At 25.7% G+C, this 20,852-nt stretch overlaps 4 protein-coding genes across 5 annotated transcripts; 2 read left to right on the top strand and 2 right to left on the bottom strand.

Moving 5' to 3' along the window:
- Positions 1–317: 317 nt before the first annotated feature.
- LOC113547953 (glutamyl-tRNA(Gln) amidotransferase subunit B, mitochondrial) lies at positions 318–4,582 on the bottom strand. The gene is made up of 10 exons (XM_026948552.1): positions 4,422–4,582; positions 4,170–4,314; positions 3,986–4,099; positions 3,466–3,638; positions 2,847–2,995; positions 1,509–1,741; positions 1,283–1,441; positions 849–985; positions 659–782; positions 318–564 (listed from the first exon to the last, which is right to left on the bottom strand). The coding sequence occupies exons 1-10, from the start codon at positions 4,520–4,522 to the stop codon at positions 343–345; spliced, it is 1,557 nt and encodes a 518-aa protein (XP_026804353.1). The 5' UTR covers positions 4,523–4,582; the 3' UTR covers positions 318–342.
- A 534-nt stretch (positions 4,583–5,116) lies between these two features.
- Positions 5,117–7,434, top strand: LOC113561065 (negative elongation factor B). Its single transcript, XM_026967267.1, has one exon. The coding sequence runs from the start codon at positions 5,394–5,396 to the stop codon at positions 7,164–7,166; it is 1,773 nt and encodes a 590-aa protein (XP_026823068.1). The 5' UTR covers positions 5,117–5,393; the 3' UTR covers positions 7,167–7,434.
- A 14-nt stretch (positions 7,435–7,448) lies between these two features.
- LOC113561066 (dihydropteridine reductase) lies at positions 7,449–10,786 on the bottom strand. Of its 2 annotated transcripts, XM_026967270.1 has the most exons (6): positions 10,510–10,786; positions 10,300–10,447; positions 9,076–9,159; positions 8,472–8,577; positions 8,031–8,364; positions 7,449–7,552 (listed from the first exon to the last, which is right to left on the bottom strand). In XM_026967270.1, the coding sequence occupies exons 2-6, from the start codon at positions 10,381–10,383 to the stop codon at positions 7,453–7,455; spliced, it is 708 nt and encodes a 235-aa protein (XP_026823071.1). In that variant the 5' UTR covers positions 10,384–10,447; positions 10,510–10,786; the 3' UTR covers positions 7,449–7,452. The 2 variants fall into 2 exon arrangements, with proteins under 2 accessions (XP_026823071.1, XP_026823069.1); XM_026967268.1 differs by having other exon boundaries at positions 10,300–10,766.
- Positions 10,787–16,848: 6,062 nt separating this feature from the next.
- LOC113549084 (zinc finger protein 215-like) lies at positions 16,849–18,910 on the top strand. The gene is made up of 3 exons (XM_026950241.1): positions 16,849–16,916; positions 17,694–18,071; positions 18,239–18,910. The coding sequence occupies exons 1-3, from the start codon at positions 16,901–16,903 to the stop codon at positions 18,454–18,456; spliced, it is 612 nt and encodes a 203-aa protein (XP_026806042.1). The 5' UTR covers positions 16,849–16,900; the 3' UTR covers positions 18,457–18,910.
- The last annotated feature ends 1,942 nt before the right edge of the window (positions 18,911–20,852 follow it).

Genomic DNA, 20,852 nt, shown 5'->3' with positions numbered 1-20,852 from the left:
CATTCGGATAATTTAATAGGATTTGCAGCTATATGCATACAATAAATACAATTTTCTATTATAATATAGATTATTTTTATGAACATAATAGAAATATTGCATCTAGGTTCAGGTATAAGGAAGAGTATTTAGTGGTAATTATTCAATTATTTGAACAAATAGGTAGCAATAGTGACATTATGATTGATGCTAAATGTTATATGTATAACTTACAAAATTTAAGTGCAAATTAAATAAAATTCACAAATCAACTGAACTTATTGTTTTTAATGTGTATTCAAATAAATTTCAGACTATAAATGTAATGTATACAAAACAATAATAAAATATATCAAAAATAATCTAATCATTTTTTAAGAATTCTTCTAATTTTTTTGAAACAAGAGCTAAATTTGCGCGCTCATTTGTTTTTTTTGCAATATGACTTATTAAAAATTTTATGGCTTGTAATTTTCCTCTACGATAATCTTTAATAGCCTTTGGATACTCAAGCATAACTTCTTTACATAATTTTTCTATTTCTTCTATATCAGAAATTTGTTCCCAATTATTTTCTTTTACAATCTGAAAATCAAAGAAATTGGAATTTTAACTTTAAGTAAATTTATGCTTAATTTTTTTTTTTTTTTTCATTAAGTGTATAAAAAAATAAACTTACTTGAGATGGAGATTTATCTTTTTCATCAAATACTTTAGAAATAACTTTTCTTGCATGAACCAAGTTCACAGAATTATTATCTAGTAAATCTACAACTTCGCCAATGACAGATGATGGAATTTCACTTTTTTAAAAAAATCATTTATAATGAATGTTTATTGAGAAAAATATTTAAAGCACCATGACATACCTTTGCCTAGGTTCGATAGATCTTTTATTTAATTCTGTCAAAAATTCAATAGTCAATACATTCCAAACTCTTGATGGATTTCTAAATGTATCATTATTCATTATATCAAAAAACATTGATAATAAAACAGGTTCATTCTACAAAGCATTATAATTTAAAAATTAAGATTGACTTAAAACTTTTATTTTGTCCAGCAAGAGAACACACCAGTTGTGTGTGAAACTGATGACATATTGACTGCCAAAGCCTTATTTCCCTTTCCAAAAAACTAGACTGATTACAGCTTTTGATGATGAGGCGGTCTAGGTGAGAACACTATTGCTGAATGATGTGCAATTACATTCAGAACAAACAGATTCTTGTTGGGCGGTGATATGTTCTCTTTCTAGACAAAGTATGTTTTGTAAACACAAATGTTTTGAATATTAAATTACCATTAAAGTAGTAGTTTTCCTTATATTTAAGCCATATTTGCACATTATATTATTACGAGTTACAGTTGGTAATTCAGGTATATTTATTTTTAATTTGTTAATATCAATCATATTTAAATTAAGTGATAATAAATTAGGTTCAGGCATAAATCGATAATCCTAAAAAAAGTAAAATTTAATTATGTTTTATTATTAAATAAAATAGTATAATCTAATTCTAAATTACTTGTAACACTTCTTTGTCCCTCATTGACACAGTTTTATTAGTAATAGAATCCCATCCTCTTGTTTCATTCACTACTTCTTTTTCTTCTTTTATTAGGTTTAATTGACGAAAAATTTCATAATCAACTGCTAACTGTACTGCTCGTATACTTCCAAGATTTTTTATTTCAGTCCGTGTGCCTAATTGATCACTATCACTGATTGAAACATTTGCATCAACTCTCAAAGCACCCTCTATTTAATGCAGAATACAGCATTAATACTACTAATAAATAATAATAACTATTAAAGTATTAAAATAAAAAGTACAGTATAGGTATACTTTAAATATCATTATAAACATATAGTAGTGTCACGGTAATTCAAACATAGGCTGATTCGAAAGACGTGGTAATCCAAATGGCTTCTAGTGTACATCGCCACCGTTCTTATATTGTATTTATACATAATTTAAATAATAGTAATAACAAATTTAACTATTTAAAAAAAAAATGTTATCAATTATTATATTTATTGTACTCAAATAGCTTCACATAAGTAAATAAAAAAAAAAATTTATGTTTAAATTACAAGACAATTTTGTAACAGTCATAGATAATCCGAATGACCCCGTTCCTCAATTCCCTTTGGATTACCACCCACAATGCTACTGTATGTTATTTTATTCAAATTGTATTATTATTTCTTATAGAAGTACAATTTTTATGTATCTAAATTGATGAGTCATAAGAAATAAATGTTTTTTGTTGATAATATTAATGTATTGTAAATATTGTAATACATAGCCAGTAGGGAAACATTATATTACACATTTAAATATCACTCTAATTAACTGTATTATACTAATATAATAATAACGTATGTTTATTAAGTACATAACCTTATTAATAAAACACAAAATTTATACATACTGTTTATTATAATTTATAAGTATTAAATATTAAGACAATTTTGACTTAGAACTTTTAAAACATTTCTACAATTATTTATCATGTAAATTGTTAGTACTCGTGTTTAATTTATTTGAGACAAATGTATTTCGATAAACATTTTTCAACTAAATGTACTGGAATAATATTTTGTTTATACATTTTTAACAATTTTTTTGTTTATTACTTAATTCATATAAAAAAATAATAGTTGTAATTTTTTGAAAAGAAAAGTTATTTATTAAATTATTAACTAAAAATCCTCTTTTTGTATAATACATATTTATAAAAAATAACATAAATGTATAGTTTATAATTGTATAGATCATAAAGACCCAAGTTTTACATAGCTATAATTATGAAAAATGTAAGAAATTACTTAAAAATTAAACTAATCTAAGGTAACTAACCTTCCATTCGGCCAGAACAAGTTTTGATACGTTCAAATATTAGTAATAATTCTTTAACTAAAGCTGAAGCTTCAAGACCATTACATAAGTCAGGTTCAAACACAAGCTCCATCAGCCCTGTTCCAGCACGATTTAAATCTACAAGTGAACTAAGAATACATTTAAGTTTTTTAAAAATAAATTAACATAAAATGTAACAGCATGTTATGATTTTATATAAAGAAATTTCAAATTTGATTAAATTAATATATCTTTAACTGCATAAGAATACAAAGTTTTTTAAAAAAAACATTCAAATTGAAAGTCATTACTACAGTAATACAGTGATGCCCAAAAACAATGTTATGTTTATAACAGAGATTTTTAAATTAAATTATTACATAATATATTTCAGTGTTATTAATAATGTTAAACAAGGAAGAAACTGATTCTGAGTTTATTACTTAATGTCTTAGTCTGCAAAAATACACTATTAAAGTAACTTAAAAACTTAATAATAAAGATTTAATTCGCATAGTTTAATTTATGTTAAAATATATGACTAGCTTTAAAAATTTCAATTACAAAAGTAATATAAATTTACTAAAATATAATTAAAAATTTTAATAAAAGCAATTACTTTTTAGAAAAGTCATCATAAATTGTGCGACCGCTGTCTTGTTCTAATTGTATTTGTTTAATTAAAGAAGTTTTATTGTAGGGAACTTTATTTATATTTTGATCTATAACAGGGAAAGTAATTTGTCCATTTTTTGCCAATGGATGAAACTGTTGAGTTATTTGGTAACCTGCCTAAAAATATTAAAGATAATTAGTAATTAAAATATAATTGTTTTAAGAAGTATAAATTATATAATATTTCAGGATAGTATACTTAAAGAGAAAATGAATATAAACTGTTTAATCAAAATTAAATTTATGCATAGTTCAGATGTAACACATGAATAACAACATTTTAAAATTATTTTGTATCTTATTAGATAATTAACATGTTAAGTTAAATTAGTGTTATCCAGCAATAAATACCACATATTTTGATTGATAATAAACGTCATAAAACTATTTCTCAAACAAATAGTACATATCTTTTACCATAAGTTTAGTTATGCATAAATTCAATACTATGATATGGACCTTACCGGCATATCTGCATAAAAGTAGTGTTTTCGATCAAATGATGATATTGTGTTTAGATTACATCCTAATACTAGCGCAGTTAATATAGCAGCCTCAACACACTTTTCATTAATACTCTGCAAACAAATTGTGTTTATATTTTATTATATATTTATATGAATATTTCGCAATTAAACTAATACTTACGGGAAGTGTTCCTGGAATCGCAGCATCAAACAATGACACTTGAGAATTTACCACTGCATCAAATTTAGTACCAGCTGCACTAAACAACTTTGATTCACTTGAAATTTGAGCATGTATTTCCAATCCAACAACACTTTTCCATTTACTATAAAACATAATAAACTATTTTTTAAAAATATAAAGGAAATTAATTTTTAATTTTTTCCAAAGATAATGATTCATAAGATAAAAAACTAAAATATGAAATATTACTGTTTATCAAACACTTTTGTGCTCTTATTTCTTGAAAGTTTAAGATGATTTATAACTTGTTGTAAAATATATTGTTTCATCAAAAATTTGTTTACATACATTTTATTATTTTAAACACAATTCTAAATTAATTAGTGTTTCATTTATTACAATATTAAATTATTATTGGTACCATTAAAATTAAAATAATTACATTTTAAATTTTTAAATATTAAAATATTAAATGCTATTTTAGTGATAAAAAGCGGAGAATTTTATCGTTATCTGTATATAAATAATGTTATCACTTTATTACAACTAAAATATAACGATTCAGTTTAGTCAATACACGGTCATAGATTATATTATTAGTCAACATAAGCGATAGGCATTGTTTAAATATTTTGAAAATTTAATTAATGTCTTTACTAATGAAAATAAATAGTAAATATTAATATGTTACTCAATACTTCATCTGATACTTAAATATCAAGTAAGTATTTTTATATTAGACATTATTGTTATTCCAAGGTTTAAAAATGCCGGGTTTCCACTTCCCCCAATCGAGTCATAATGTTTAATATGTAGGTAACAGAACATCGGTAACTCATTATCGTTTTTCTTTTCTATGGTCCAAACATAGACCTTATATCGCTTAAAGTCTATGGGTCCGAGGTGTAAACAATCTTTTATCACTGATATGTCATCATCGATAACAAAAATACACAAATTCAAGGTACTGTAGCGTGTAAAGTTAAATTGTAATGTCAATGTGGAAGTACTATAAATTCTTAACTCTAAAGTATATGTAATTGTGTAATACAGTAATCGTATTAATCATAAATCATAATGTACAAATAAGCTTTCATTATTTTTTTTTATAATCAGTACCCAGAAGTTATGTATTTTAGAACAACTAAATTAATTTCAAGCGTCAATATTTAATTTTGTTTTACAGTTGTACGAAACAAATTTAAATCTAAATCGTTCAAAATGAGTGGGGGACGTCAACGTTCAATGTTCACGGTTCACCCAAACCAACAGTCTGAATCAGGTATACACGGTCAAACATATTTATTAGAAACACTGACAAACTGTACAGATCCCTTAAAAGCTATTGAAGAATTTCAAGTAGACAATGGAATTCATTTACCATCACTTCGTCAAATGTTACCTTTGCTCGATCTTCATGGAATTCGGCGGTTAGATTTTCATAACTCTATACTAGAAGCACTACGCGACAAATTAGTTGCTCATATTGAAGAAATTGGTAAAAAAGAAGGACGTGACCGAGATCGTAAGCTTAAGGATATGTTGGCAAAGAGTTTTCCTTCAGTTCATATCAAACAATTAAGACCCATTATTATGGCTATTCTTAAAAACATATCTCATATTGATGATAAATATTTAAATGTATTGGTTAAAGACACTGAACTTTATAAAGATACTGATACAGAAGTGAAGAGACAAATTTGGAAGGACAATCAATCACTATTGGTTAATGAAGTGTCTCCTCTTTTAACACAGTACATAAGAGAGAAAGAAAATATTCTTTTTGACCACAATAATTTAACCAATTTATTCTTTACACCATCGCCAAAATTGAGACGTCAAGGAGAAGTGGTACAAAAACTTGCACATATGATAGGCTCTAGTATAAAATTATATGATATGGTTTTGCAATTTTTGAGAACATTATTCTTGCGTACTCATAATGTACATTATTGTACATTAAGAGCTGAACTTTTAATGGCATTGCATGATCTAGAAATTCAAGATATTATATCCATTGATCCATGTCATAAGTTCACATGGTGTCTCGATGCATGTATTCGTGAACGCAATGTTGATGTTAAACGTTCCCGTGAGCTTCAAGGGTTTTTAGATAGCATTAAAAGAGGACATGAAACAGTATTGGGAGATTTGTCCATGACATTATGTGATCCGTACGCCATTAATTTCTTAGCGACTTCAACTATTAGAATACTTCATCATTTAATTAACAATGAAAATTTACCAAGGGAAAATCATGTATTAGTTTTGTTGTTAAGGATGTTGTCTCTTGGTTTAAGCGCTTGGGTTATGATAGATACCCAAGATTTTAAGGAACCAAAACTTGACAGTCAAGTAGTCACTAAGTTTATGCCTGCCTTGATGTCACTCATGGTAGATGATCAAGTTAGATCATTAAATACTAAAATGCCTCTGGATGAAAGGGAATCTGCAATTACCATTATTGAACACTCTGGACCTGTTCCAGATGCTGTGCAAGCATATATTCAAGAGAGTAGTGTTGCTTGTACGGTTGCTATGTATTATACATTACATGTTGCTAAAGCTAAAGACAGGTTAGCATTAATGAGAATATTGGGATCATTGGCCAATTGTGATCATGACCGTGCTTTCGAGGATCCATTTCTCCATTTTTTGGTAGCACTATTAATACAGCAAGTCGAAGAATTTGCTGCTGAAGATTTTTGTACTGTAATATTTGATGAATTCTTTTGCACTGGATTGAGTAGAGAAAATGTAGTTAGACATGTATTAAAACTAGTGTGGCATGTTTATCCAAAGTTACCACCAAGTAGATTAAGTACATTAACTAAAGTTTTACAACCAAGTTCAACACATGATGAGGCTGTACACAAACTATATACTGATTTTGTAGAAAAGATATCGACAGATACAGAACCACCACCAGAACCGCCAAGTTTTGATTATTTGGAATCGCCATTGATGAGTGTGCCAACACCGTCACATTATTAAACAATAATCTATTGTCATTTTATTAATGCTATTATATAATAATTATTATTGTTATAAAATAATATAATATTATGACAGTTGATCCCTAATGTAATATAAAACAAGATTTATTAAAACATTAAAATTGTATATTTATACTTTATATTTTATAAACCTCTCCCTTATCCATAGAGTAGGACAATATATATATATATTGTAAAAATGTTTTTATGTATAAATAATATTAAGTACAATTTAACTGACAGAAAACTGAAGGTTTGAAATGATTTTTTTGATATTTTATAAATTATTCAATGTCCAAAGTTGTTTTATTCTCCTTTGTGTTTAACTGGACAAGTGAACCATTTGGAGGTCTTTCTTCATTTTTGATCCATTTAGAAAATAACCTGAAAAATAAAATAAGAATCTTTAAAAAATTACATTTTATTTATGGTTAAAAAAAGAATGCATAATGATAATACAAATTATAAAGAAAAATAAAGGAGTATACTATTTTATTTTTTCAATTTAATAATGTAAACTAGATTTAATATAATTCATAGTAATCATTTGTACATCTAAGATAGTTTTCAACTCAGAAAAGTTAATATACTATGTTTTTTGGTGTGAAACTTAAATAAAATATTTTGTATTGTTAGTTATTTTTAAATAATAAGAGGTATTTATTGTGTTAATTAATTTTAGAATTTTTTTTATCAAATAATTTATATTGTGTGTATACATTTAAATTTATTATATTAAAAGAATGATATAATGATAACCATATGCAAGTTATACATTTTCTGCAAATTATAAATTAGAATAATACACGCTTAAAAAATAAATTGTTTTAAGAATTAAATATTGATAGTGTACAGTACTTACTCTGCGACAAATTCTAATGGAGTCCAAGTTGAAGTGTCAGCTTTAGGCATCCATTTACGATTTATAGGTGTGTCAAGGGTGACAGGCAGTATTGAAAGAGCCTGAGCTCCTGTTGGTAAACCACCATTTTCATCAGCCAATGATTTTGTCAAATGATGTATGGCTGCTTTGGCTAAACCATAACCAATCATTCCTGGGGTAGGACCTAGAGCAGCTTTAGCACCAGTCAATACTAAAATACCTCCAGGTTTTAAGAACTTAGATGCAATAGATGATGCTAATACTGAGCTCCAGACACTTTGTTTTAACATTAAATCAGTATTTTTTACAAAATCTACACATAAAATAAATAAATAATAATTAATAATGTAAATGAAAAAATATTTTTATGTAAAATACAGTTTAATATAACAATAAAAATGCATAATTTTATTCACTTACCATCAGAACTTGAACTCCCACCAGCCCAACCACCAGCAACACATATTACAGCATCTAATTTTTCAGATCCTAAAACGGAATCAAGCTCCTTCAAAATTTGAGATTCCTAAAAAAGTACATACTATTTTAAAAATTAAATAAAAATTATTTATTAATAATTATTTATTATCTTTATTGATTAAATGTAAAAAAAATAATAATTTAAAGATTAAATTGTGAATGTAGAAGGATTGGGTTAGTTAACCTTTTGATTACTATAGTCACATAATATAAGCTTTTGCTTTCTTCTTATTTTGAAGCATATACAATGAAAGTACCACAAAAAAAGTATTTCTAATTAAATTTATTTAATAATGCAGGCCAGCCAGGTATAATTATATTGTAATACAGAAGTCAAAGCGTTTAACAAATGTATGAAGTTATTTTTATTGCTCCTAGTTGCATAGAAAAGACTTAAAGTCCTAAATGGAAAAGAACAAATAGAACAATTCAATTAATTCAATTTAGAAAAGTCATTTTCCATTTTTAAATGAGTAATTGCTACAATAGCTATATCTTTCTTACATTATAATCATATTATAAAACTATTATTAGGTTGTTTTACTTGTTCCAATATTGTAGCATCACGTTCCACTATCACATTGGCATTTGCATTTTCATTTTGTGTTAAGTCTATTGATCCGACCCACTGAAAAATAAAAATGAATTACTAATTATATTATATTATAACAATAGCTCTATAATATTATGGACATCTACGCATTAAATAATATATGCCTGTTTGGGTTTTATTACCTAAATATCTTAAACCATAGATTAATTGCTTTCAATACTAAGTATTTCATATTTAGTAAATGACAATTGTCAATTAACAAGACATTTTTTAAATACCTGCAACCACAGCAATTATAAATACTATTATTATTACTTCACATACCTATTATTTAAAATACCTATTTTTCTAAATGTGTTAATATTAATAAAACTATTAACTAGTTTGTGTAATAAAAATATGTAGAAATATAGTAAACTATATTATAAATTAATTATTTGTCACTTGATTTTTCAAACACTTATTATGGTCTTGATATTTCTGTAGGCATTCTTATTTTTATTTTTTATTTTATAATAGCTACCTGTAAGAAATATACGATATTTAATTACTTAATGTGTTTTCAATCTTTAAATTAATAAACTAAAATAATTAAGTGTTATTTGAATGTTACAATGATGATTATAATACTAAAATCAATTTAAATACTAGTAGTTTTTATCACATAACACATAACTATACAGTAACTAATCGCATTTCATCATTAAATATTTTAATATTATTTTTTAATCATAATATAGGATAATTATATTCATAGGAATTGAATATTGATAAAGTTAAACATCTCAGTAGACTTCTAATTTCTACAAATATAATCATATTTAATTATAAAATATAATTCATATAGGTAGGTATGTATTCGTTTTCATTGGGCTTCAGAAATAAAATAAGCTTTAATTATATGCTTTACTATGAACGAGTTTGTAGTTTTCTCGTACTCAAATTAATTATAATTTGATTAAAAATCATTTTACAAAAAAACATAAAATATACCGTTATTTTGCAGGTGTTAAACTATTTATATGTTTTTAAACAATCGTGAGACTATAATTGTATTTTTAAACATAGGTAGGTGACCTCGAATTATATAACGATCCGTATAATTATATCAGTCGAATAGGTATACTTTCATTGGGGTTATAGTTATTATATACCGAGCAGCTATAAAATTTACATTACTATATAGATATTATTATTATAGGTTATTATGCTTACATATTTTTGGGACGAAAGTAGCGATATGCACGTCGATCCCAACGCTCCTTTTCCTCCGTACACCAATACTTTACCGGCAGCCATTTCGATGAGCGGTTCGATTCGGCCGTAAACGACTAAAACGCAAGTGGTTCACGACTGTTTAAGCCTGTGAATACGAACAAATAATAACAACGGATGACGATGTGTGTAACGATATAACCGACGTACTAAAGGAGTGTAGACGTCTATCGACGAGACCGTGTCGTAAGTGACTGGTGAAATGTGAACAGTGAACACTGAATAGCAACTATACTATCGTAAACGCGAACACTAATACAGTAATCCTTGTGTGAGTGAATATCGTGATAGTTTATTATTATTATTATGAACACGGCCTCAGATTATGACTGTAAATTTATTATAGAATAGAAAGGCGCTGGACCGTGCATTGGATAGGCGGACCTACCCAATGCACCTACTACCTACTATATAGCTGCTACTTACACGTCTGCGGATTGTGTCCGCGGGGCGTTAACATTTTGAAATTCGCGGGGCGCGAACCAGGGACACAAGTCAACATAATATAATAATAATGCTAATGTAATATATTATATATTATATTATGTATTAAATTATTTTACGATATTATGCCTACATAATAACTTTGCAACGTACATATTAGATATATTCAAAACAAAAATATTAAAAAATAATATCACCTGTAGAATCTCAACAGAGGTCAGTATACCCATGGTATAATAATATACATGATCTGATGTTCATGATCACATAATCTCATATTTTCATTTTCTCATAATATTAAAAAACTAAAAAAACATAATAATATTAATATTGATCATGTATTCGTGTGCATCGTACGGAAAATAGCCATTAGCCCATCATTGCCCATTAATCTTTGATAGTTTACTTACCAGAGGCGTGTCAAGCGGATAGGCCTGGTATATTTCTATATAGATATTACACGACCCAGAAAAATACTAATATAACAATTCAAAATATGCGAGTTATGTATTTTACAGTGGTAGATAATATATAAAGTGAAATGAACAAAAGATTTAACGACAATTCCGATTTTTTATCTGCAATATCAGTATATAATCCGACATTAAACAATTTTTTAAATGATAATTTTGTTTTAAAATTTACGAATTATTATGACGATGATAAATATTAGTATATGATAAGTATTGAGTCAATACAGATTAGCAAAAATATTTATATTGGCTGTAAAAATATTATGGATTTTTGCAAAGAAATATGCGATATGGGAAAGTCATTTGAGGAGATTTAATCGGTTATTGAACGCGTGTTGGTTATTCCAGTAAATTCGGCATCAGCCGAAAGAAGTTTTTCAACTATGAGAAGAATCAAGACTTATTTACGGACATCTATGACTAATACGCGTCTTCATAATTTAGCACTGATATCAATCGAAAGAGAGTTCAGTTCGGAGTTGTTGAAAGATCCTACTAAGATAATTGACGAATTCGCCAAAATGAAAAACATGCGAATTTAATTTATTAAATAAATACTCATATTATAAATAGCTCTTAATATTAGTATGTCATGTTACACGTCATACTTATGACTTAAAAAGTTTAATAAAATTTTTCTTAAATTTAAAAATGTGTTGACTACAAATTATTTTTATAACCAGGCCTGTCCTAAATTTTGATCCTAGACACGCCTGTTATTTACAGAATATATTAAATAGTTTAGATTAATTGGTTCAGTTAACCAACTTCTATCACACTTGAAAAGTCATTCGTATTTCATTGAAAAATGAGAAATGAGAATTGCTATTTGCTACATGCCTACATAGCAGTTATAACACAAAGGGCTCGATTTCCACCATCACGCTTGGCAGAAGACGACTACTATCGTTAATTGTCATTAAAGATAATGCGTCCACGAAGACTAATATCGAAGTACAAATCGTAAATATGTATAAATTTAAACATCTCCATCCATAAATTATAGATCCATCTTGACTAGTCTTTCCTTTTCACGATTGTCCTTTCAACTTTAATTATACACTTATACACATACTTTGATTATACATAATCTATGGTAGAGGTCGGGAACCTGCGGCTCCGAAGCCGCAAGTGGCTCTTTAACATGCAACCTGCGGCTCTTTGGATAATTATCAATCGAAATCCGTAAAATATAAATTATATTATACCTGCGTTATTATAGTGATAAATAAAGTTTTTCTATATTTTCTAAATTTAAGACGTATGATTATGTTTTTATTGCCTACCAATTTCTAGGTTGTTCAAACCTGTGCAGCTCCCTGGATATCATAGTTTTATAATTTTTTGAAAAAATGGCTTTTATCTACGAAAAGGTTCCCAACCCCTGATCTATGGCTATCAGAAACCTCATGTATAAACATTGATACATGTCACATTGTATCGAAAAAAAGTTAAAATTTCAAAATATGCATACAGTAAACACCAACATTTAGATTATTATATTACATCATATAACCTGGCGATTGGTACTAACTACTAACTAGTTAGAAAGTTTGAAATTAAATTACTCGTTTATAGAATCGATAACTGAGTAAATAAATAGTTGTATTTTTCATTACATATTGAATTAATTTTAAATTATTTATAGATTTTGAAAAAGTTTTACTTACTTTTATTTTTAATGAATTATAAATTCATTAAGTACAAAATGTAGTTTTCAAATTGACGTTTGGAGCCTAATAATAAAATATTCACACAAAAGGGGGCATTCATCATGGGCTCTTTAATGTACGAAATTTGGAACATTCAAGCAATTAGTAAACTAGGTAATGAATTTTAAAATTTAGTTTGTTAGATATACATAAAATAATATAAAATATACTGATTTTTTAGTAACTTTTTTCTAATCTAATTATAGGTTGTTGGTATTAATGGTATTTGTATCGATTAACATAAAATTTATTATATAGGTACTAGCCACAATGCTAACAGGTGGTAGTCGGTCAAAAAGTCCGTTTTAAAAAAAGTTGGACAAAAAGTTCGGATTTAGTTTTAATGTCGGACAAAAAGTCCGAAAATAGTAAATACAAAATATTTTATATAATTAATATTTATTTTAAAAATTTAAAAATTTTTGTAGTCATTATATATTATACACATTATACCTATTATTATATTTTTTTCTATTTTCTTATTTTCATTTATAATTATATAATTTATTACAACATATTAGAACAACAATATCAACATTTATTTGTAAGTAACGAACAATGAATTTTTTTTTATTTATAAACATGTCAATCTAAACTGAAACTAAAAAAAAAATAGTATATCATAATCTAGTGGATTTCCGTTATATTTTTGTTAGTTGTACAAAAATATAATAATATGCGTACATTTTTAAATTTTTAAAATAAATATTAATTAGGTATATAAAATATTTTGTATTTTCGGACTTTTTGTCCCACACTAAAAATATGCTCAGATCTTGTCCGATTATAAAAATTGAATTCGGACTTTTTGTCCAACTTTTTTTAAAGCGGACTTTTTGTCCCTGGACATTACGTCCGCGATTCAATATAGGTATACATGGTACGTTATTCTTACAGTTTACCTAAAATATAGATAATAACACGTCTAGACAAAATAATAAATATACTTCAATTTAAGAAATTGATTATAAAATATTAATATTATAGGTATATCATTTTTTTTTTACATATCATTATTGATATTGTAATACAAATTTATTGTGAATTTAAAAATTGATCATTTTTAAATCATACATAGACTGGCTGAAATTTCGTAAATATGTGTGTTAGGTACACAAGAGGGACCTATTTCGTCCTAAATGTATAACAATATTTAACTAAACCAGTATCAACTTAATTTTAAATTGATTTAAACTAGTCTGGACGAAATGAAAATCATATAATATTAAAATTTGAACGAAACGATTAGTGTCATTTTTGGTTGAAACGGACGGGCTACGAACAGGTACACATCATTTGTAATGACTGCGTACGAGTTGATTCCAGGGTCATTACATATTTTTTTCAATATTTAGTCAAATATTAAGCCTATAGCGTGATCCAAGAGACACCGCGAAGAGGTTGGCTAACAAGTTTGAAGTTTATTTAAAGTGTTGTTCTTTTTAGTTTTTTTTTCGTATTTTGAAAATCATTTAATTTTTATTTATAAACTATTTATTGTATTATATTATAATTTATTATTTATTAAAAAAATGATTAGTTAAAAATGTAAAACACATTGTTTTTAAAAACTGGTATTCGGTAATGATATAGCCGTATACCGTGACATAATCACTTTATTTACACAAACAACTTTATTTTTCCCGGATTTTCATGGATTTTCTAGTCCCATTGCACCTGCGTTTAATATATTATGTTTCGACTTCACTTCTAACAGCTCAATCTATCGATATACAACAATAAGGAATCGACTCGCACATAATATCTCTTAATGACCGGGTAATCAACTCGTACATACCTATTAATGACCCGGAAATCAACTAATACATAAAGTAGGTCTCGAGAATCAACTCACTTACTGCGTTTTTAATATAGGGTTATTTTTTCCAGGATTATTTTTTCACGTGGTTATTTATTCGGTGACTAAATTTACAGTGTTTTTTATTATAAGAATCGTAATTTTCTTATTAAAAATATAATTGCTATCTAGACATTAGGCATATAAGTATGAAGTATGTGTACTATAAGTAATTTGTTAACGAAGAACATATATATATATATATATATAAGCAGAATGAGAGATAGGTACACATGGTATTAAGCCAATAGGTACTGACGGTACTGCCTAATAAATAATAAGTAATAGGTTAATTGAGCAAGACTATACAGTGTCCTGTGATGATTTAGTTATTGCGATATCTCCTGAAATAATGGAGATATCATAATTTTGGTTTTAAGCAAAGTATACAGCGTTTCGCGCATGAATGCGTAAATGCATAAAATCGTACATTTTGGAAAGATATAACTTTCAAAATAATGATTTGCGAGAATTTTTTTATTAGACTTTTGTATTCAGTGCTTTAAAATATACATTTCGGGAAGAAAAAAATCGAAAAATCGTGTGGGAACTAAACTGCATTTGTTCCATTCATTTTAATGTATTGATAATAAAGTTAAAAAATATATTTTTTTATTTGATAATTTAATATTTTCAGAAAAATTAACTTTACAAAATGGCTATTAATTTGAAAATAATTAAATAAACAAATATATTTTTTAACTTTTTAAATTAAATTTTAATTAAATTTTTCAAAATAAATTAAATCGTGAAATATTTGTAGTTTCTGTCCCTGTAAATCTTATTAAAAAACCAAAATTATGATATCTCCATTACTTCAGGAGATATCACACTATCGCAGTGGGTAATTCCTCACGGGAGTGGGACACTGCAGTAGGTATAGAGTAATTCTAGATCTGCATCTTTTTAACCGTCTATTTTGAATGATAAGTGGAAGACAAAATAAGTTAAATTATAGTGACGGATATTTAGCTGGATCAGTGTTCCGTATTCAAAATTTTAGGTATTTACATGGAAATTATTATTATTGTAACCTACATATAGGTAGGTTCAAAAGGATAATGTTTCTTATTGTACATTTGTCATTTAAATAACAAACGATAAATTAAATGTTACCTTTTTTATATTATTTTCAACAAATCTCCTAACAATAATGCTTTAATGGTTCGGCAATTCGGCTAGTCAAGACTAATTTAGTAATTTATTTTTTTATTATATTTTTGTAACTAATGGTAACCCTAACCAAAAAATATTCGAATTTCGCGAAAATCCATAAGTGTGGCGTGAAGTGAGGCTGCTTATTTATAGCAACTAGCAATTATAAGTTATAGCCTTATATGGGTTGAAATTGAAAAAGAAGTTAAAAACTTGAAACACTTTCCAAGTCTCAACTTCTCAAGGAATCTATATTGATATAACTTTTATTGATATCAATTAAGTAGTTTCTGAAATTAGGGAGTTCAAAGATGGAAACTCTTCAGCTTTATGAATTTATGATATTACTACATCAGTATGACAGTATAGTTTAAAATAATACAATTTAAACATGACGTACGAGGTACTTATAATTTCTCGATATATATTCAGCACAGTTGTCGTTTAGGATTAATGTCGGTTTGAGGTCTTATCATAGACCGACTATTAGGTTTCATCCGTTGTCCGTGGCTTACACCGCTAACATTATCTATAGATAACTTAAGTATAAGCAATATTATCATACAGAGTACACACATACAGTATTACTATTACAGTGTAATTACTGTAAACATAAACTTATTATATTTTATTAACATCGTTTTACTTCTACTCATATGTCTAAGTTTCTATTACATTTACTAAATACTTTACTAATCTTTTATCTACTAAATTAAATTATTATTTAAGCCAAAACTATTATTAAGTACCTATTTCCTACTCATTATTTTATTTAATAAAAAGATATTAAAAATATCATAATATAATATTTTGTTCTAAGTGATATTTTATTGTACTTGTAAATATTGTCTTAGCCTTTTTATAAATGTGTAATTAAGCTTAATTAACTGTATTATCTAATGAATATTTATACAGGTAAAAGGTTAAGAAATTGTTACAATTAACATATTATTGATTTTGTATAAGTATTTGTTTCTATTAAAAGCCAATATTTAATGACTAGGTATATATATAAATCATAAAACATTCAAACAATACACTAACTATTTTAATTTTAAATTATATAAATAGTGTACATATATATAAATATTAATATTATCATTATTACAATTAATTGTCGTACCTATTAATTTTAGGTATCATATATTTTAGTATTGGGTGCTTAGAATAAACTTTTTAAACAAAATAAATAAAAATACATTTTTTAAATATTAATTTGGCATACATTTCTATATATTGCTTATTTTCTCTGGTAGTCTGGTTATATAATTAAAACATTGTATTCGCTCAAAAGTACCACAAAATAGTAATTAATCTTTTAAAAATATATTGCTTAATACTGTTTATGATAAACATAACAATATTGAAGGTAATAATAAAAATTAAGTTTTTCATATGGGATTGTGAATTAAAAAAAAATATATGATCAATACTAATGTAATGTCTTAACTTACAAATATTGTCAAGTTAACTTAATGACTATTAAAGTTGTAATTCCCTGCTAAACGCATAAACTTATAATTTAGTCTTGGTGCCATTAAACTTTTAATCTGAAGTTTTGTATTTGTATTTACATACAAGTAGTCTTAATATATTAAATTTAGTATTGACAAACATGTTTTAAGTTTGTTAACATGTTTTCTAATAATACATTTTAATTTTTAAATAATTACTTTTTATTAATTTTTTCAGATTATTCTCAAAAATGTCCGGATTGCCACAAATGTTTTTATTCTGCTACATCATTATTAGTACATTTTTTTAGTCATGTCGGAGAAGAAAAATTGGTTGAAACCGATAATAATGATAATAGTTCAACTTCTAAAAAAAAACCTATAGAAACTAGCAATTTTGGATCTTCTAAGCCATTAAATTTGACAGTGGGTGAAACTCTGAATCCTTGGAAATATTGTTTGGCCACATATGAAGAGGATAACGATAACCCAGTTAAATCGTTTAAAAAAGTAACAAAAAAAAATAAAGAAAAAGACAAGAATTTTGAATGTAGTTTGTGTAGTAAAAAATTTGGGTGGACAACTGATCTTAAAAGGCATTTACTCATTCATACAGGTACCTAATCTTCATTTTATGTTACTTTAGTATGGTTATTATTATAAATTAGTTTGATAAAAATAACTATTTTGAAAATTTATATTGTCATTAAAAGTATTAAAAGAAAAATCTATTTTTATTATTAATTGTTTTAATTAAATGTACTGTGATTTGTTTATTTAAAGGAGAAAGACCCTTTAAATGTAACTCATGCCAAGCTGCATTTACTAGAAATTTTTTACTCCAAAAACATTTTGCTCGAGCTCATAAAAAGATATCTGAAGATGAATCAAAAAAGTTGGAGAATCATGTACACGCCAATGTTACTGAAATTAAATTAAAAATGAAAGAACTAGAGTGCCAAAGGGAACATAGTAAGTCTGTTTCAGATAATGATAGTTAATACAATTAATTATTGTATGTAAAATTTAAAACCATAAAACTATTTAATTTTTAATAATAATTGTTACCAAGGAACTTAAAATGTGTACAAAATTTAAATTTGAGATATATTTTTATTTAATTGGTATCATAATATTTTTTTGATTTGTTTTTTTATTGACAAGTAGTAAAGTAATACTAAAACTGTGCGTACTTTAATCAAAAGTACATAGTAATTTAGTTATTTTTAAAATGAAAAATCTCCATATTTATTTTAAATTCAAGTAAATAATATTGAAGCTAGTAATACCTAATATTACATTCAGAGCCGTGCCGTTAAGATTTGGCGGCCAGAGAAAAATTAAAAATAATCGCTCTCTTTTTTATTTATCATTATGCATTTTATTCTTACTTAATTGATTTTTTTTTTTTACAACATATTTTGAACATTTATTTGACAAAAAACTAAAACTGATTGCAATAGTAATTATTAAACAAAATAAGTTTAAAATAATTAAAACTTAATACAAATCACAAATTATATTATATTATACATATTATATTTACAAACGTATAATAAGAATGTATCATATAGGTACTTAGTTTAAAACCTAATTTATTATAAAGCTAAATAATACAAGAATAAAACGTTGCAATTGACTAATTGTGATTACTTGACTATAGTCGGAAATTTGTTCAGAAAAAATTTGTAATGGTCAAAAATAATTATAAAACAATAATCTTTCTTATATATTTAATTTATGTAAAATTTAAAATATTATAAAAAAAACCCCTTTAACGGCTCTGATTACATTAAATATTAATGTTTTAAAGTTTTCATGATAATTATTGGTTACATCTTGTATAGTTATTATTCTTAGTGAATAGTATAAGTTAGAATAGTTAGATAACATAATTAAACATTTATTGCGAGTAATAAATAAGTATCTGGTCTAATTTTAGATGTTTTATTACATTTCTATGTAATAATTTCTAAACTTTTCTAATTTTACTTTTATTAAAAATTAGAAAAAAAAATGTTCAATATAGTATTTATAAATATTAAAAATAATAATAAAAAAATATTTATCTTACATTCCTAATTTTTTTTTTTTTTTTACTAATTATGTAGGTACTAATTTGCATTTACAATTTGTTTTTATTATTTAATTAAATAATTTTTTCAATGACTATAATAGTACTTACTTGATTAATAATATGTTTCCTATAAATAATCAGTAATATGTAGCCTATATTTTTTGAGATATTCAAGGTAATTTATATAAGTTCAGCTAAGCGTGAATCATTGGGTTATTATGTATTTTAAATTGTTATATGAATTTATTATTTTTTAAGCCATAAATTCTTGTAAATATTTTCTAAAATATTTTGATAAAATTATTTACTGTCTTGCTGAAGTAATGAATTATTTAAAGGTTAGATAATAACAACTATTTGTAGGTACCACACTAAACAAGTATCAAAATAATTTTTAACGTAAAATATAATACAATGTATACTCTATTAGTATATTATAATGGTATTTTATTTGTACTTAAAAACTTATAAATTATAAAAATGAACTATTTTTACTATTGTTTATGAAATCATAAAATACACCTAATATTTCATTCAAGTATACTAATTATAAATTATAAAACCAGATATATATTGTATCAATTTCTGTTCATGTTGCAATTATCTACCTATATATTTTAATTTTTAATACTTATTCTTTACTGTTTAAAATGTATACTTATTTTTTTTTATATCCGTAAGGACAAATGTGGGGGTGGAGGATTAAGAGTTCAAATGTTTTATGAAATATTTTTTTTTCTCTGTAACTCTTAAAATGAATTTTCACAGGTCACAGTTTGTTGACTTTAAGCTTTAAAAAATGTAACCTTCTTCCACCCATGCCCATTAAAAGTTAACTAAATAATGGTCTTGTATACCTGGTTTAATAATTTTACTAGAAAAAATACAAAGTAGTATTATAATAATTATAGATTTATATTGGTATCTAGTATCTAAGTATCTATATGTCATATAACCTTAGGAGGTACAACCAGGATTGGCTCAAGTGTTTAAACACACCTAGGCAAACTTAAGTTTTATACTACATTAAATCTATAATAAAAAATGTTGAATGCAACTTCTGAAAAATGCCGCCCTAGGTGCGGGCTTATGCAACTTACCCCTTGAGCCAGGCCTGGGTACAACAAATTATTGATTAATTTATTGTTAGTGATTATCTTATATATACATATTTTAGTATTTAGTATACTTAGTTCCATAAATAATTTTATAGTTTAAAGTTATTGTTTAAAAGTGTGTTGATGTGCCTAAGTATTTTCAAGTACAAGTAAACCAAAATTAATTATTTGAATATTGTAAAACAAACGTATTTTATGATGA

The sequence above is a fragment of the Rhopalosiphum maidis genome, chromosome 1, assembly GCF_003676215.2.
Source record: "Rhopalosiphum maidis isolate BTI-1 chromosome 1, ASM367621v3, whole genome shotgun sequence".
In the NCBI taxonomy this organism is placed as follows: Eukaryota; Metazoa; Arthropoda; class Insecta; order Hemiptera; family Aphididae; genus Rhopalosiphum; species Rhopalosiphum maidis.
Note: the sequence above shows the minus strand (reverse complement) of the source record. Positions and strands in the feature narration are given on the sequence as shown.

Bases quoted from the DNA above. Each gene is read 5' to 3' on its own strand.
- LOC113561066 (XM_026967270.1), bottom strand. From the start codon at position 10,383: ATGGCTGCCGGTAAAGTATTGGTGTACGGAGGAAAAGGAGCGTTGGGA. The intron at 8,365-8,471 runs GTAAGTGAATAA...TTTTATGTGTAG, and splicing joins TGGGAGTTCAAGTTCTGATG to ATTTTGTAAAAAATACTGAT. The intron at 7,553-8,030 runs GTAAGTACTGTA...TTTATTTTTCAG, and splicing joins CCATTAGAATTTGTCGCAGA to GTTATTTTCTAAATGGATCA.
- LOC113549084 (XM_026950241.1), top strand. The intron at 18,072-18,238 runs GTACCTAATCTT...GTTTATTTAAAG, and splicing joins GCATTTACTCATTCATACAG to GAGAAAGACCCTTTAAATGT.
- LOC113547953 (XM_026948552.1), bottom strand. From the start codon at position 4,522: ATGTATGTAAACAAATTTTTGATGAAACAATATATTTTACAACAAGTT. The intron at 1,442-1,508 runs GTAATTTAGAAT...TACTTTTTTTAG, and splicing joins GGGACAAAGAAGTGTTACAA to GATTATCGATTTATGCCTGA. The intron at 986-1,282 runs GTAATTTAATAT...AATGCTTTGTAG, and splicing joins GGAAAACTACTACTTTAATG to AATGAACCTGTTTTATTATC.
- LOC113561065 (XM_026967267.1), top strand. From the start codon at position 5,394: ATGAGTGGGGGACGTCAACGTTCAATGTTCACGGTTCACCCAAACCAA.